This window comes from Scomber scombrus, chromosome 24 (genome assembly GCF_963691925.1).
Source record: "Scomber scombrus chromosome 24, fScoSco1.1, whole genome shotgun sequence".
Lineage (NCBI taxonomy): Eukaryota > Metazoa > Chordata > Actinopteri > Scombriformes > Scombridae > Scomber > Scomber scombrus.
Genome location: NC_084993.1, coordinates 9,677,751 through 9,695,734, shown reverse-complemented (window position 1 = coordinate 9,695,734; position 17,984 = coordinate 9,677,751). Strand labels below are relative to the sequence as shown.

The window sequence follows — 17,984 nt, the reverse complement described above, 5'->3', positions numbered from 1 at the left end:
TTTACACTGTGTAATTTCTATTGATAATGATCTAAATCAACCCATGATCTGTAGTATCCCCAGACACCCACAACCTTTTCAATATGTGAAAACATCAGTTTGTCTCAATTTGTTCCAATCGAAGAAAAGTCAACTGAAGACCACGTCTGAACTGACTGTAGCTAATTTAATAACTAAACTTTTACTTGCCCTTAATAACATGGCTGCTTCAGAAACAAGCCCAGTGGGTCTGACAGGATGCCAGTCAGCAAGGAAGCTGTCAGCAAGATGCATGTACACGTGTTAACCTGCCCGCCCTCCTCCTCCCACCTCCATCACAAAGCATCATCACGCCCAAGCAATGACCCGAGCTGCCCACACACATTTTCCATGCTGTTTAAGTAGCAGCAAACTGGCACCTTTACATGCTTCCCATCAGCTCGACTTTCTCATCGACATGTCTCTCTTTGTCTCTTCTCAGCTCTCTCTCTCTCTCTCTCTCTCTCTCTCTCTCTCTCTCTCTCTCTCTCTCTCTCTCTCTCTCTCTCTCTCTCTCTCTCTCTCTCTCTCTCTCTCTCTCTCTCTCTCTCTCTCTCTCTCTCTCTCTCTCTCTCTCTCTCTCCCACTCTATCCACCGCTAAACCCTTTTCATAAACCACCCCGAGCTTCTTTGCAACTCCACTTCTTTTCCACCACCATCTCCTTCCTCTATGATTCATCCTGCAACTCCTCCCCTCTGGGATATTTTAGACCAGGCAGCTTGAAACATATCGCCCTCCCTCCTCCCCAACCTCCCATCTTCCTTATCGTCGAGTGAAAAACACAACATGTTTCTGAAGCGGGTGGCCCCCGCTGAGGAAACAGGTGAGTAATGAGTACAGGTCCCTCTAATTAACAAGCAACCCTTTCTCGACCATGCATGATTAGTCGCACATGATCCGAGCGTAAATGTTTACAGTGGCTGAAGGTTCGAAAAGTAGCAGACTCGAAGAGACATCTCATTATAGGAAAACATCTCAGTGTGCCATATGTGACCATTGTGAGTAATTATGTGGAATGTCTCTCTTTTTCAATGTGCAAGCATACACTAGAGAGTGAAGTCACTTCAGCTATTCCCCAATACCTGCAGTTATATGATTTATGTGATTTCCCCTGAATGTATTGTCCCATCCTGTGAGCCCTCTCGTATTCAATTGTTTTGATGGATCTTCTAAAACAACACCTTTTTCAATAAGGAAATATACCCTTATTATGTTCTGTTCCTGCAGGGTTTCTATATTGGTATTTTTCAACAAGTATCCTCAGAGAGTGCAGTGTCATTTCTTTAGGGTTCTTCTTTTTTCTTTTTTTTTCGGTGTTTTCAAAGATCACCATTTCAGCTCGGGGAGCCTCCCAGAGCATCTAGCTCATTTTTAACAAGCAGCATCCTCTTTCAGAATAAAGATTTATCTTTTGCACCTCAAAAATATCCATCACAAGTGACTGCAACACAGAAAGCACACAGAGGTTCAGTCACGTTTCGACTTTGCAGAATTAGAAAGAAATTTGATTTGTTATTTGCTATGACTTTTGTTACCAGACATGGTGGCAAAGCAGCCGCTCTCACTGAATAGAAGTTGTTAGCAGCAACTCTATAAATGAAATCAATGTGTGAGGTCAGAGGCGCCCAGAACAACTGTGGAATGCAGGACGTATAATCAGAATCAAAACAAATAGAAACAGCATCACATCAAATAGAAATCAAACAGAAATATATGGTACATTGATGGGAGGCTCCATGGAAGCATGTATCCTTGTTTACAGGCTCGTAGCGGGATTGTAATGGTGTTGAGAGACTTTTCCAGGAGACGTATTAGGCCTCTCAAAGTCAACATGAGCATTATTTGAAAGCCACAGCTTACCCATAATGTTGCTGACCGTGTTTGTGGCCACAGTAAATTGATACTTGCAGCAGTATAACCGGCCATGTCACAAAAGCACTCATCATCTCAGGATGGGTCCAGGAACATGACAGTGGATTCAATTTACTCCAATAACCCAGCGTCGTCTACACATCTAAAGCCAACAAAGCATTCTGGAAGGAGCGGGCGCGGTAGGTTTAAGGGTGAGGCAGAATGGCAGGTAACATGCAACAAATCCGGCAACGTTTTGTTCCAGAGCGTTTTGCGAAACAGTTCTACAAGTCCGGTCCATGTCAGCGAGGTTTGGCCATTACACACTTCCCATCCACAGCTTGTTCCCCCACTTTTCACTGGCTACTTTAATTATTTGCAATCTCATAAAATATTTAAATGTTATACAGTTGCTAATGAACAACAGAGGAGGCTTCAGGAAGAGAATTGTCTGTCTTAATACAACCCATCCGTGCCTTATTTAAAGAGGCACTTTTGCTTTTCACAGGCAGTTTTTTTAAATTGTCGCACCTGTCTACAAGTCTGGTGTGCAACAACTCTGTTACAAGCAAGTCATTACTGAGATTACTCTACTAAATATATGTATCTTTTAACAAGACAGTGATGACCAAATGTGGTAAACAAGCAGACAGTATCTCTGTCTGGAGTTGCATGATTAGAAATTCATTCAGTCAAGTGTAGCCTAAAAACTGAAGGTTAATACGGCTAGTGAGTGACTGTTATCCCACTTGCACTGCTCCTATTACAATGTAGGGGAAATTATATTCTCAAAAGCAACCCTAGATGATGGAGCCTCTCAAGAAATCCAAATTAGAGTCCCTAATAAGGCTTTCATAATTGCCTGTTTTTCTCTTACAGTGGTTAAGTCCAATGTACTTCATCAGAGACACCATCAGACACTGCAGTCATCTAGACTGCTCCATTTCACCCGCTGCCCTTAGGCAGATGTTGCAGCCGCAAGGTCCCCTCACTAAAATAACAGTTAGTTTGCCACAACTATAAAATGTAACTCCTACAAACTGCCATCATAGGCAACAGCAGCATCATTGTTCTCACGAACACAGAACTACTCTGTATAACCGACTTGTCTGCACATTATATGCAGTCATTACAGTCCACGATATCTGTTTGCTGGAGGAGATTTGTACCATTTGTGTTTTGTGGTAATGAAAGCACGTTTTCCTTCAGCTGAGGTCACATTAAGAATTTACAATGGCATTTTTCCAGTCTATTGACCCGTTTATTTAGCCATGAAAAAGAGAAGTGCACAATAAAACCCTGAAAGCGCTTGATGGCAGCCTCTCAAAAATACAATATACTTCCAAAAACAGTTCAGTAAATACAAAATGTAGTAATCTGCTGTAAGTATGAGTATTTAATTCTAGCGTTTTAATTTGTATTTCCCTTGTTTTCACAGTTATGTTAAAGTGCATGCGAGTATCAAGACCAGATATTATTTTCCAGCAGAAACTACACTTGACAAAGTAACTGGGTGACTTCGGTTTGCTGGTTATTTGCAATCGTGGTCCATTTATCCCTTGTGCCCTGAGGAGGCCGATTATTTTTCAAAAACTTTAACAGTCCCTGACAGCTGCTGACAAATTTCGTCTCCTTCCCAGTGCTGAGGAGGTCCCTTCGGCTTCAGTCCAGTTTGAAGATATTCCGGCCAACTTATCCAACACATTATAAAGTCCTCGAGCCCTGCTTTGTCTTTCAGATCCACTTTTAATGACATATCTGAGAATGTAATTTTATCAGCATCTCCCAGTTTTAAATGTTCGACACACATTTCTGCTGAATTGTCCCTTGCAATGCCTGCAATCCCTTCATCTTTTCGGTACTAGACAATAGATACAAGAACTGCAATTGACATTTTCAAGGATTTATCACACTGCTGGAGTGCCATCATTTCAAGTTTGCAGTTGTTTTATGTCACAAATTGGTGTATGCTTTTTGAAAATCACCCCTCACATTCATATTCAAATCCCAGCGCGCCATGGGTAGAATTTTCTTTTCCAAAGGTTAAACTATTTATTTCTGCTCTCACAAAATAACACTGTTTATTTTGTGCAGATCATTATGCTTATCATTAACTTTTCATAACCAATTTCTCATTTCTCACGTCACTATATTATTGGAAATGCTAAATCGCTATAATGTTTTCTATGCATGTGCTATATTAGCATTTTATCAGTCTGTCATCTTTTCAAGCAGCTGATTGTGATTGACAGTTAAAAAAGAAAGTCTTCAGGCAGATTAAACACATCAGTCCAATTTTCATTATAGATCTGAAGAAAGAATATCTTAATTTGTTACTTGCAAGATGGGAAGACAAAAAAAAAAAATCTTTGAATGTGTATCACTAACAAGGTCTGACTCTCAAGTCGCTCTAAAACTGCTTTCATTTATTTTCTCCTGTGGAACTCACACTGCATCTTTCTTTTAACGATCTCACGCTTACAAATACACACACACACACACACACACACAGACACACACACACTACTCCTCTTAATCTATGTCTGCTGAAGTGGTCTTTAATGAGGTGTGAACAGAGGACCACAACCCTCCCCTCCTTTTTCATCTTTCCTTCTGTCTCACCCCTGAGAGCGAGAGAAACAGACAGACGGAGTGACAAAGACACACAGCGAGCGACAGACAGATGGGGGCAGAAGGAGAGAAGGCGATGGTAGAGTTAATGGGAGAGAACGAGCTCTTTTTTTTCTCTCTCTATTTCATTACTCCATCCCCCCATCTATCATCATGTGATCACAGGGAGAGCAGATCACAGGGCCTGTGAGGGACACTTTAAAGATTTTCTCCCCCAGCTGATACCGACGTCAAGCTTTCCAGTGTTTACGCGTGCAGGGATGTGCGTGCGTACATGTGTGTAATGTGCTTATATTGGATGTGTGTTTGTGTGTTGGGAAGCAGGTCAGGCTGGATGTGTTTCGAGCCCCTCAGCAAAAAGCCTGCCCACTCCCACTCATAATAACCACCACAAAATGATGGTTTTGTAGTTGAAGACCAGCCAGCTTCACTAATGCATCTCAAATTTGTGTGTCTGTGTGGGAATGAGTGTGTTTACATGGCTTCCAGCATGGTAGGATCCCACTGACGGTACAGCATATCAGCAGCGTGCCCTTGATTTGGATGAGGGCAGTATTTCTACTAGAGTTAAACAGCCTTCTTCTACTTTGTCACCTTTAGCTTTAAAATGGCGCTGCACTTGCCAAAAACCAAGCTTGTCTTCTCTGAGCTTATTAAAACATACGTCAGAACTTTGATTACCTTCCAGGTTTGGGATTTCACCTTCAACAGACTCGCCGCAACCCCGCAAATCAAAACGAGAATTCACATTTGAATGAGCGAGAGCCTCTATATTCTCAATACCTCTCCAGGCATGACTTTTTTTGAAATTGAAAAACATCCATCTTCTCAGTTTAAATTACAAAATGGGGTTATAACAGAGAAGAGCATGTCGTGTCCCTTTAATTGAGAGTCATTAGATATGTCCGGTCTGCTCCAATGAATTTCTGGAGTTGGAAATAGTCACAGGCAAAGGACTAAGACCTCAAGTTTCAAGGTGGCTGTGTTGTGAATATTTTGCCTGGAGAGCCTCTAAATGGAACATGTTACTTTATGACCATTAGATAACAGAGAAGGATGGCATTACTGACTTTAGAAATGACTTAAACTAATGTAAAGTTAAGCCACAAAACCCTACCAGATATGCTCTGTAGTCTATAAAGGAGGATTTTAAAGGGCACTAAATGGTCAACATACCAGTTTACTACTCTAATAATACAGTACCCACGGCCTTCTACCTTAAATATAGCCCATATATGTACTTTAACTTGAGGCTGAATTGAACTCGTGATCCAGACTTATTTTACATTTTAGTACTTACTGATGTCATTTCCCGCCAGTATGATATTGTGCTTTGCTCATTTCCTGCTGCTTTCATAAACCTAAATATGAATGCTGGAACTATTATTATCTCTCTTTAAGACAGACTTTTTTTCATTTGCTTACATATCAGAGTCCAGTTGGTTTGGTACAGTATGGGAGCTGTGTTGTATTAAAGTCACATGACATAATTATTGGGTATTTCTGCATTACAGGTGCCAGTTTGAAACATTTCAGGTTATTTTCAACCTGTGCCATTTTTCCATTTTCCTATTTTAACATCCTGATAATTGATTTCAATCACTATCCAACTTTAATATATCCAGGTGCTCCCGGGGGCCGTTGCTAGGAGTGCTTCTTTATAATACATAACACTTGGCCAATCAAATCTTCAACCTTTGAAAAGACGAAGAGATTAAAATGGCCATTTAATATGAAAACAGTTTTACAGTACTGCAGATGCACATATCTGTGTGCTTGACTGGATCTTAGTTGGATTTGGATAATTATTGCAAATATTCTGTTTTATATAGTTCAGTATCAAAAGGCTTAAATGCATCTGTGTTCTTCATGCAGTATCATTAATTTAAATATATAATTAATATGTTTGAAACTTACTTTAACAACATAAGCAACGAGCCGTGGCTCAATGTTTGATGTTTGTATCCCCAGCTGAGTTCTCTTTTCATGTTACTATAAATACATGCAGCCACATCCCTGCCCGTGCACCATTTTCTCCCCTCAAAAATCCAGCATTGTCTTGTGTAAGACAAATCATCAGAGTTTTTTTCTTTTCATGTCATAATGAAACAAAATAATCTCAGCATATTTCATCAAGAAAAAGGTAATTAAGGTAATGAGATTTCTTTACACAGCATTGAAACACGCCAAGCACAGGGAAAGGCATAATTCGCTGTGGTTCTTTTGTGAATTTGTAATTAATGAGCTTGCATAAGCATTTTTTTTCCCTCCCTGCTTTCAGCCCACTTGTCTCAACAAATTGCATGATATTATATTTAAGGCCAGGTTATGGTCTTGTCTGTCAGTTGATTGGACATCAGAATGATAGAACGGTTCTTTCAGTGGTGAGTTGACACCAATGAAATAACAAGTACATACAAACAAAATCAATTTCAAAATCTCCCCAATAGTGTTTGACATTTTGAGCTGATTTGCTAATCAGACATGTCTGCTGGAAACGTATTCGAACATTTATTGCGGTGTTTCTCTGAGATGATGTTTGTGTGTTTATTTTTTTTTATTTTTTTGCAAAGCTGCAAGTCTGGCTGTCTCCAACTGATTACATAAAGTGTCTAAAAAATAAATCAAACCAATCAAGCAGATGTTTGCCACTTCATTGCAAGTAGATACTCATAAGATGTTGTTTAAATAACTAAAATGACCTGCTGTACATGTGTATTTACCTGACAAGGACTTCTAGCAGCCGTGCAAATTATACCTCTCAGGGAGAAGGTGTTGGCAGTAGAGATGCAGGGAAAGTTCTTTTAACCGTGAGTGTGATATTTCCCTTAAGCAGCCTGAACTGAGCCAAACCTTAACCATAGTGTGACAGTTGTTGTGGAAGGCAAGTACACTCAACTTTGTCATGTAATTTGGAGGATCAAATGCAACTCTACTTGTATTCCTCACAAAGATTCATTAATAAATTAACCAATCTTAAATAGTGGTTATGATGATTATTATTATTATTTTTTTTTTTCTGTCCTGGGAAAAAAAGCAATTAAGGGCAAAATACTAAATTGGTCTGAATCAAAGTCAGCTGTCAAAAGGTGAATTTAAAGGGTTAGTTGCGTCATAAATCTATGTGCACGTTACACCATCGTGGAGGACAAATGAGATTTCAGTGCAACTGCAGCAAACACTCTACACTGTGGTGAGTTACATCACCAGAGAACTGAAGTCTGGGTACTGTTAGTTCAGTGTGAACCTGGAAGACTTCCCTACTTACCCCGGCTCATTTCCATAGGTTGAGCTCAGCGATCAACACTCCAGTCAAACCACAAGTCATTTGTACTGAAACCAGTCTCGTCCCTCCGAGTATTTTCCATGTGCGCAGAGAGAGAAAACCTCTCTGATGCCACTTTGAAGACTAGAACCAATTAGGGACTCATTATAATGAGGAGCCTCTAAGTGCACATCTTTTGTTACTCAGCAGCTGTCTAATTGCAGTTGGTGTATTTCGGAGGGAGTTGGGATGAAGGCTGTTCTACTGTAAACGTGTTACATTTTTAAACTAGTAATTCATTCATAGATAAGATATTGGCAATTTATCTCACATTGTTTGAAGAAGTTTGTTTTTATTTAATTTAAAGTGTATTATTGTTATTATTATGCTAATATACTGGATACTCATATTTAAAGGATATCACTTTTTGTCGCTGTAAATGATGAAGCTTAAACATCTCCTGCAACAGCTTGTAACCTTTAGCTTTACCTCAGGGTGTAATGTAGACTTAGAAATGGTTAACCAGCTACATAGCCACTGTATATACTGTGCAGTTTGTATTGCAGTCAGTGTCAAAGCCGTATCATCACTTACACACTCATTTTTAAAAGGAACAAATAGCATTATTATTGAAGCAGCTGCTGCTTTGAAAGTATGTGCATTGATGTTTAAAGCTTTGAATGGGTAATTTTGAGTCATAGTAATTCATCCCTTTTTTTCTATGTCCACTCTTTAAATATTATATTTCCATGTATTTGTTCCCGTTTGAATGCAGCCTTTATTGTGCTATTTAATGAATAAATCATACTCCCACTGTCCATGGGGGGAGAAAGATGTAGAATTTAATGTGCTCTTTCAATTCTCTCTGTTTGTCTCTTCACAGCTCCCCTGACAGACAAGCCGCCAAAAATCCTTTTCCCTTCAGAGAGCCAAATGAGCATCATGGAGATGGCAATAGGTAAGGAAACGTGTTTCATTCTCTCATTGATGGCTTATTTTCTCTCTGTCGATGGCACATGTGGTGTCATACTTGTGGCATATGCCTGCTCGTCACAATGGCATTGTTTCAGAATTTTAGATTAGTCCATCAAAGCCAATTCCCAAAAAGTAGGTCCCGTTCTACTTTACTGTGGTTTTTGTTTTAGATTTGAAATGGAAACTCCTATCTTGCTGTGCATATACAGTATGGTGGAACTATTGGGGTTAAATGGCATCAGCAAATAATAGTAATGGGTTTTTGTTACCTACCATAAATCCTTAATTTACCACAACTAAAGAGTGAAACAGGCCTTTATCTGACACAGGTTCATATTAGAGAAAGGGCTCTAGTCCTAATTTTCCTAGTTGTTATAGGTCGACAGTACTTTATATCATATTTTTTTTATTTCAGTCATGCCATACTCGCCATGCTGCTGCTCTCTTTATAAAATAAATACTGTTTTCATGCACTAAGAGGTTCCAATCTATTCTACTTTGCTGTTTGTTCTTTTTTTTCTCCTCCATTGTTGTACGAGCAACTGAAGCTCACACTTTCTGCACAAAATATTTTACATAAAAGGCTTCAAGCTGCTCAAATTACACAGTCTGACCTTTTCCTGTCAGGCATTTAACATGAAACATTTGAGTGTTGAAAGTGTTGAGTTTAAATGACAGTAGAACAAACGAACAGCAAAGAAAGAAAGAAAGAATAAGATAAAATAAACAGTATTTGCGATAAATTGAGACTCAAAGCAGAGGTGATTATGACATGACTTTGTTGTATGAATGGAATTATTTTTCTGGACATGTTGCTCAGTTTACAGTTTGTGTTGTAAATGTTTATCGGGGATCAGTCTTATATTCAATTTTTTGAATACTAGCTTTTACTTGAAAATTTGAAGTATTGCATTTTAATATGTAACATGCCAAATATTTGACACCTAAGCAGCTTTTAAAGGTCACAGAAAATGTTTGCAAATGTTCTTTGACAAAACTGTTGATTACCTTAGTCTGACTCTAAAAAATATAACCCAAAGTTGTGTCCAGCCATGCAGACAATTTGTGTTTCATGTGCCCAGGTTTCAATATAGATGGATGGAAGTTTGTTTGTGGTGCTAAAAAATATAATGTTCTAACTAATATTATGTCTGTGAATTATTCAGACTAATCTGTAAAAAGTTTCTGCAAAGACATCCTGCTGTAGAATTTTACATAGCTGTGAGCAGTATTTGGGGTGGAGGCAGGAATCTTAGAAACAACATCGGCAATAAAACCAAATGTAGCCTGCATGGCTAGATACAACTAGATACCATACAATACACGATACCTGTTCACATATTTACTTTATTGGAAAAAAAAATCGTATTTTGGATGATCAAAATCCACAAAACAGTAAGTCTCATTTAACAGTAGTAAAACATGAATAAAGTGCACTGAGTCCAGTATAAAGCAGTCAGATCACAAGTCCAGCATGCACATATTAACCACACCTTGTAATGCATTGCAGGGTTTCAAACAGTTTAGCTGTATTCATCCACAGTACTTTTCTAAGAGTTCGTCCGAGATTTTCAATTATGTCTCTTGCTTTGTGTGTCCTTTTGTGAATGGACCTTGAATTTTCATCATGAAAGCCGAAAAACAGGATGAGTCATATGTGTATGAAAAAGAAAGTGATTCAGCGGGTATGAAAGCTGTGTCCACTGCTTTTTCTCCTCTTATCCTTGGGAATGCCTCTCAGAGTCCCACTGTATTTACACTCATCACATATATCTTGGTTATCTTGTGCAACATGGATGCAGCTTGTGTTTGTTCAGCTGTAATGAGTCAGTAATGAATCGAAGTGGTACTTCGGAGAAACCATACATAATCTCCCGTCACACATTATCTTCAAATGTATAATGTTAGCATTACTTCAAATGATTGCCTCCAATTCAGCCTCATGCGGCTGCCTCTGAACGGTAGTCTTTCGTTTGCCTTACCGGCTTTTGATGCACAGGGGGCTCATGGGAAAATTCCCGCTTTGCGCCTTATTGGGCAAAAGCTCAGCTGTTGGTGGAAGGGAAAATGGGTCATGATGGAGGCTTCCTTTGAAGTAAATTTGTCATGGGCGATGAACACAACTGGCTTGCAGAGGTAAAAGGTGGCAATCAGAAAATAGGCGCAAATCATTGTAGCTCCAAATTGATGATGGATAAAAGCCTCTCTAGCTTTTTTCATCTGATTAAGTGTTTCATAGTGGATGATGGTGATTTTTATAATCCATTACCTGATAGCTGTGAGAACAGGCAATAATGGCCCAATGAAGAGATAAAGGATGTGCTGGTTTTCTTGTTGATTATGTTTTATTGCACTTTTTAATGATTGTTTTTTTTTTTTTTTTAATCTTAGAATTAGTTTGCTGTATCAGATTGGATTTTCAACCTTGATTTTGATTGTCAGCGGATGAGGATTAGTAGGAACCCTGTGTTTTCTGATGCTCCTCCATCCACCTCTGCCCCTATTGATATTCCGCACAGACTCAGCACCTATTTGACTCCCTGCTTCTACAAGCCCCTATCACTTCCTCTCAGTGTTGGGCTAGCATACTCTTGTCATCCATAGAGAGCCAAGTCAAACCTTACATATCTTTTCAGGGTTGTGGCAGTTTCTGGCGGAATTGTAATATTAATTTCCCTGTGAAATATAGTAGCATACATGGCTTCGGCTGACAGTTAATTATCCAGGTGAGAGGGAGAAAGCGAGCGGAGTGGGAAAGGCAAACGTTGAGAGACACTTTCCAAGCTCTTGTTGTGGAACTCAAGGGATGAATGGAGTGAACAGCAGTATCTGTAAATGGGGGGGCCCAATTAATCAGTGCGCATTTTTCATCTGTGGCCCGCTGCCTCTTTTTTTGTCTCCTAATGGATGTGGTTCCTCAGTTATAATTGATTAAATTGAAAATGCTTGATTAAAACATGTTGTGTAAATGCTCTTCTCGGGGCCCTGGTGGGCATGTCTTTCCACCACTTTCTCTGTGGGGCAGATCGGATACAGTTTTGGGTCTGTAATTCAGTCTGACAGTTCAATGCACACTGTTTTCACTCTGTCTTGTGTAGATGTAGAATAACTGACTACAGTCTAGCCAAGCAGACTAACTGCAGAGCAAGTTTCAAGTAGACGGCTAATGCTTACGATTTGTAAACACTAAACGCTTTGACAATGGGGTGATTAATTCCCATAATGCGTGAACATGTTTGACTTTTGCCTGTTGAATGAATATACAATGAATTACTTTGGCATTTCTGTGTTCTCAAGCACAATCCAACTAGGAATTCAAACTTCCAGACACAAACCTTCAACCTTCATTCTGCTGCTGCCAGGTTTGATTTAATCCAATGCTGTTTTCGATGCAAAGCTGACGTTTCACTCGTGGCCTTGCTTGCCTACCTATCTTGACATTTGATTTCAGGTTAGATTGAATTTACGACCACTGTGGCACTCGGTCTGTGATGTTCATTCTGGAAATAGAGAGTTTTCCCTGTGATCTTGATTGGCTGTTAAAACTTCAAGCCTTTTCAACTCCATCGTTCCTCGGGATATCACACTTCATCCCCTGACACTTGACATTAGGACACTGCAGCGAATTTTCAGAAATTGCATTGGAGGGAAAACAAGGTAGTGGTGTCTGAGCCTCCTTGCTAAATTTCTCCGAAATTCACTTGAATGCTTTACTTGAGGAAGCTGTCCACCTTTAAACACTGTTATGTATCATCAATCTGTGGTATTCAGTGAATCCCAAAAGTTGTTTGTGTCAAAATAATTCAATTTTTTTCATACAGTGCCTTTTGGGAGCATTTAAGATGAATTTGTTGCTTTCTTTCAAATATTGGCAGTAGCTCAACAACACATTTTGAACACAGGAAAGGGTCAAAGATCACAAATACACCTTTACAGTACCTCAAAACACATCCTTTTACTCCATCTATGCTGCTGCTTATACCTTAAATATCTATTTCTGCAGCTCTTACAATAGATTTCTCGCTATGTGAATTTGATTGACACAAAATGTGATGTATAGCATTGGTGTATACGGTGGGTTATCTAATAACTTATGCTTTTTAGAAATATAAAATATCAGCCCATTGTTGACAGTTATTTATGTGAGTGTAATAAACATACCAAATATGCCAGACATTAGAGGCTAAAGGTAGTGTCCTTTAATTCAGTGCTCTCCATTGACTTTGTATAGAGTGATGGTGATTTATTGTCTCTTTTGTCTGCTTTTAAACAATAGAATAATGCCTAAAAGCTGCTGTGTAGCTGCTGTAGCAGCAGGTTAAAGAACCCTTAACTAAGTTTTCATAAGCTGCTGAACTGAATAACTGAGCCTTTAAAAAGAAAAAGGACACAGTTAAGAGGCTGTGTACTGTTGGCAAACATTACACAGACTCGACCTGACTCAACAGACTCGACCTGAGCTGTACGGACAACCTGCAGCTCAAAAACCTCCATAAAAATGACACATGTATCTGGACACACTGATAGTCATAGCGAACACACGTGAAAGTAAAAACAGAATAGCTGTTTAATTGAAAGGTAAACAGTATTTTTAATAGATATTTAAATCACACAATAGCTAACCTACATTCAGCTGAACTGATAACCATGAAAAGAACCTGAATGAGAAATTATTGCATGTCTGTGAGTGTAATTTCCCCGCCTGTGTTTACAACCTGTACTGGCTATATCAGCTGTGAAAAGTGTCATGGCAGCCTGTTAGGTAGTGGAGTGGAGTCTGCTATACAGTTGTGTTATCTTTACTGCAGATATGATGTCAGTAGCACATAGCATATACAAAGTAAAGGTTCTCAGCATATGCTATAAACTACCTTTTCTTCTCTGGTAGACATATGGGGCTTAAATATAAAGAAATTGAAATCTAATGTTTTTAGCCAGCTACAGGCTGGCAGGTTGTTGTTGCGTATTATGGCACCAATTGTGTTACCCTTTGGTGGGTGTTGTGTTCAGTGTATGACACATTGTGCTCTTTCTCTACATGGAAACACATGTCCACATGCATTTGTGTACTTTAAGTCTGAGGCTGTTTTTCGTGTAGTAGTTCCACCTCTTGATGTACATTCTTAAATCAAGGAACAGCAAAATGGATCTCATAGGGTGATTTGGGTCTGCTCAAACTCATCTTATAATCTCTCCATTTATGTTATTTGTGGTTAAGCTGCATCCAAAATTCAAATTGCATTCTGTTTAAACCTATAGTAGTGTAGTCAGTATTTCCATCTTTGTGGCATTGCTTCTGTTTCAACATGACAATGCCCTCATGCATAAAGCCAAGTTCACAAAGAAATGAATTCTCTGGTTTGGTGTGGAAGAACTTGACTGGCATGCAAAGAGCATTGACCTCTACCATCATTCTCCTTTGTACAGATGATGCATAGCATTACAATAAAACTTGCAATTACGTGATTTTTATATTATGTTTGCAGCTATGAGGATTCAATATATACATTTTTAACCACAACTGAGTCTACAAAAGGCAGTCTTCTCATTACACTGAAAATCAGTATCACTTCCTCTTAGAAAGGCTCATTGTGAAACATTCCTTTATTCTACTCAGCTTCACCATAACAATCTGACAATATGCACTCCTCTCAGAGGTTGAGCTTCCTCATTTATTGGTTGGTGAATAATAACAATGTAAACTGGAAATTGGTCTTCAGTCACTCATCAGAAAGAGTTGCATTGTCTAATGATATGAACAGACGGTACCTTAGTCGGAACAAAACCATTATTATCCTGAATTGACTTGACTTGGAGTCAGCAACCACATCAAATGCATTCCTCTGGTAATGATGAGATTAGCCAAATCAATTTACTGTTATTCTAGTGCAATTTAGGTTGTTTTTAAGACTCCAATTTCATTTAAGCTGCCAGTTAAACCCTTCAAATCAAAACTCAGAAACTGAACAAATTCATATCGTTCTATAAGTTTCTGCTTCAGTATTTTTACATCTTCTGTGGAAACAGTATTAGAAAGTAATGATGAATTGCACTTGGACAGCAAACAAATGTCAACTTTCGCCACGCTGAGAGAATGTGGTTGAAACTCAGTCCAACAGCTGGTTTTGAAATGTATAACCTTTACTTGACTTTATCAATCCATGAATGTTTATTATGCCATTATCTTGGAACAGATTTCTTCCTGCGGCTGTATTGATTTGATCCTCCGATGGTGTGCTGTTAGGGATCTTCTCGCATTGATTCAAGCACCATTTTCAATATATAACGATTAACATTGATGTGTTGGATGTCTTGCTGACAATCTGCTGTGAGATGAAGGCACACAATTCTACAGACGGGCAGACGTGTGATAGATCATGGTCATGGTGAATACCAAGGATGTAAACAGTCAGCCAGTCATAATGATCGAATGAAGGTTTATTGATCTCACTTGTTGTAACATATTGCCCTCAGATGATACTTAACAACTCTGACTTTTTTCTTCTTCTTTTCATTTAGGTGAGTTTATTTACAGATCACATTTTAAACATAGACAAGTCATTTACATAATGAATGAAAAACACAAAAGAGGAAATGCAGCATAAAACATTAAAATTACAAATTGAAAGGATTGACCTCATTTTAAAGAAGCAATTCACGGCTGTGAATATGATGATTTCTTAAAACTAGGTCACCTATGTTGTAGAAATGTGCAATTAATATTGAAACTGGTGCCTTATGACTTAAGCCCACTGAGAAAAGGGACTGAGAGGAGGAATCCTACCACAACCAGAATGCACTAAGCGTATCTCATCCAATGAGCTACCAGTGAATTCCTCATGGTGTGTTAATGAATGAGGAGTATTATACTATTTACTGAGGATTATTCTTATTTACAAGATGCATTTTGTGTCACCTGGCGAACTTTAGGGGAGCTCTGGTTGTGGGCAACATGGAGGGAAGTTCAACATTGTTAATGTGCATATATTACTCACATTTTAATTATAACATGTGTGTTGAAAATGTAGTAAAGCTTCCCTGTGAAAGAAATAAAGACACAACAACAAACAATCAATTGAATTCACATCCTGTATGATTAAATGTACATCATATGCACCCTTGTGGTTATGCAGAGTATAATTAAGGCTTAAGTAAATGGTGGAAACTGGTGAGTGCTATTGGGTGCTTTCACACATCTAGTTCGGTTCACTTCCCTTTTCACAAATTCCCTGTACTCATGTACTGATGGATGTACGTGTTACTATGGTAACCAAATAACCTTGCATAAATATGTGCATTGCTTACAGTCCTGGGAGTCATTTTATGGTTCACAGATCATCAGATGGATTCAATTTAGTTTTTTTGAAATTATGCTTAAATCTACTATTTACAATCATGAATCCCAGTAAATAATGCTGTTGATCTGCTTTGCTTTCACACCACAGATAAAACATCAGAGTTTGATTGACAGCTTCCCATCAGTCTAAACAAACCAAATCAGCACACACACACCAGAGTTTGTTTAAACTATGAAAGGTTCAGTCATTTTAAGGTCTGTATCTGAGGACTAAGATTTACATAATGATCAAATAGAAATAACTTGAAAATGAAAAGACAAAATATTTGAACAAAAAATGTACACTTGTGGTTGTTTTGACTTTTACCTTAAAGGCAGCCTGGAATTAGACTTGAGGTAAAGCCACTGAAGTAAGAGGTTCTTCTCACCACCCTTTATGGCACAGGTACAGGCGGTACATGCTGATATTTTCCCACTCAATTAAATGAATCTTCAAAGCATCACTCAATACAATGCAGCAGCTTGGTGTTATATTTGGTACATTCTGCAAGCAAAGAAACATCATTTTCTAGCTTGCACTTAGGTAGTCTCATGCTTTTAAGTTCTCATTAAACCGTGAGACACATTTTAGTTTCACAAAGAGAGAGAAAGTCTCACACAGCCTCAGCAACACCTATCCCCAACATCACACACACTCACTCTCACATACGCACCAGCCATCCCTCTAAATGTCACAGGCTCGGCAGAGCGCTCCATCGATGCCAAAGGTTCAGAGGCCCCGGGATCAATATTACATCATTTCTCTCAATTAGGGCATATTTATTCCCCTCAAGTTATTGTATATCTGCGAGTGATCCTATCTGCATTCCTGGCAAATCTCCAGATGAGTCAAGGCCCTGGAGGGAGGGGAAGACAGAGTGAGATAAAGATGAAAAGAGAGGAGGAAAGAGAATGAGAGAGAAATGAAGGTAGGGGGAGTTTGGGCGAAGAGTCGGAGCAAGGGAAAAATAGTGAGCGAGATCATTTAAGATTCACAGAGTGGATGAAATATGATGGTGTCTTACCTTGGGTTATTACAGATGAAAGTGGATACAAGCAGGCACACTGTCCCAAATGGTTAATATGCCCTGCAGCGTGGAGGCATAAATCGTGACTGTCATATTAGAGGGGTGGGGGTTTGCTGGTGGTGATTGGAAGGGATTCTTGGCGAAGGGATGCTCCCATTAGTGTTTTACAGTATATATGTGTGGTAATGAGAGGGATGGTCTGTGCAAGACATGATCAGTCCAATTTACCAAAGGAGGCTAATTTTACTCAATAGTTGAAAAAATTCACCAGACTGGACCATAGGGCTGATACCATGTTCACATTTCAGATCATGCCTGACCTCAAAAGTCAAGCTTTCGTCCCACATTGACCATTCCCTACTCTGCTTCCTGTCAGTGAATCCCAGCCTTGTACCTGTCTCGGCAAGCTAAGAGAAAAAATGGCTGAAGGCATTTGCTCCCCTCAGCAGAAAATAGCAGAGGCACTTGAATATTAAGATACACTGCCTATTGTCTATGCCAGTAATGCTTCCCGTCTCTAGGTAGAACTCTTAATCATAAATTTGGGTTTGGCATGTAGTTTAGACAATCTGGTTTGTTGTTGCTTTCCATGTGTATGTTTAATGGCTAGAAATATCCCTGCAATGCACCCTCATGCAGGTACTCAGGAGGGTCAAAAGACTGCTTCAGCCCCATGTCAGATTTGTATTCTTTAGCAGATCAATAGATTATGAAGCTGTTTGAAGGGAGCTACCAACCCACTGACAACAGGACATGCTGCTCATGAAACAACTAAAGTACAACTCAAGTAATGGAGATAACTGAGGAAGAAACTTGATGAACACTAGTTAGTGATTTAGCTTGTTTTCACCATATGATTCATGCTGCACTGTCTAGCA

The 17,984-nt window shown here is 39.0% G+C and overlaps 1 protein-coding gene across 1 annotated transcript in view; it reads left to right on the top strand.

The window, feature by feature from the left end:
- LOC133976389 (interleukin-1 receptor accessory protein-like 1) overlaps nt 1-17,984 on the top strand; it is a 224,658-nt gene that overhangs the window by 116,278 nt on the left and 90,396 nt on the right. The window contains 1 exon segment of the mRNA XM_062414587.1: nt 8,651-8,725. Within this exon segment, the coding sequence (XP_062270571.1) occupies nt 8,651-8,725 (75 nt within the window).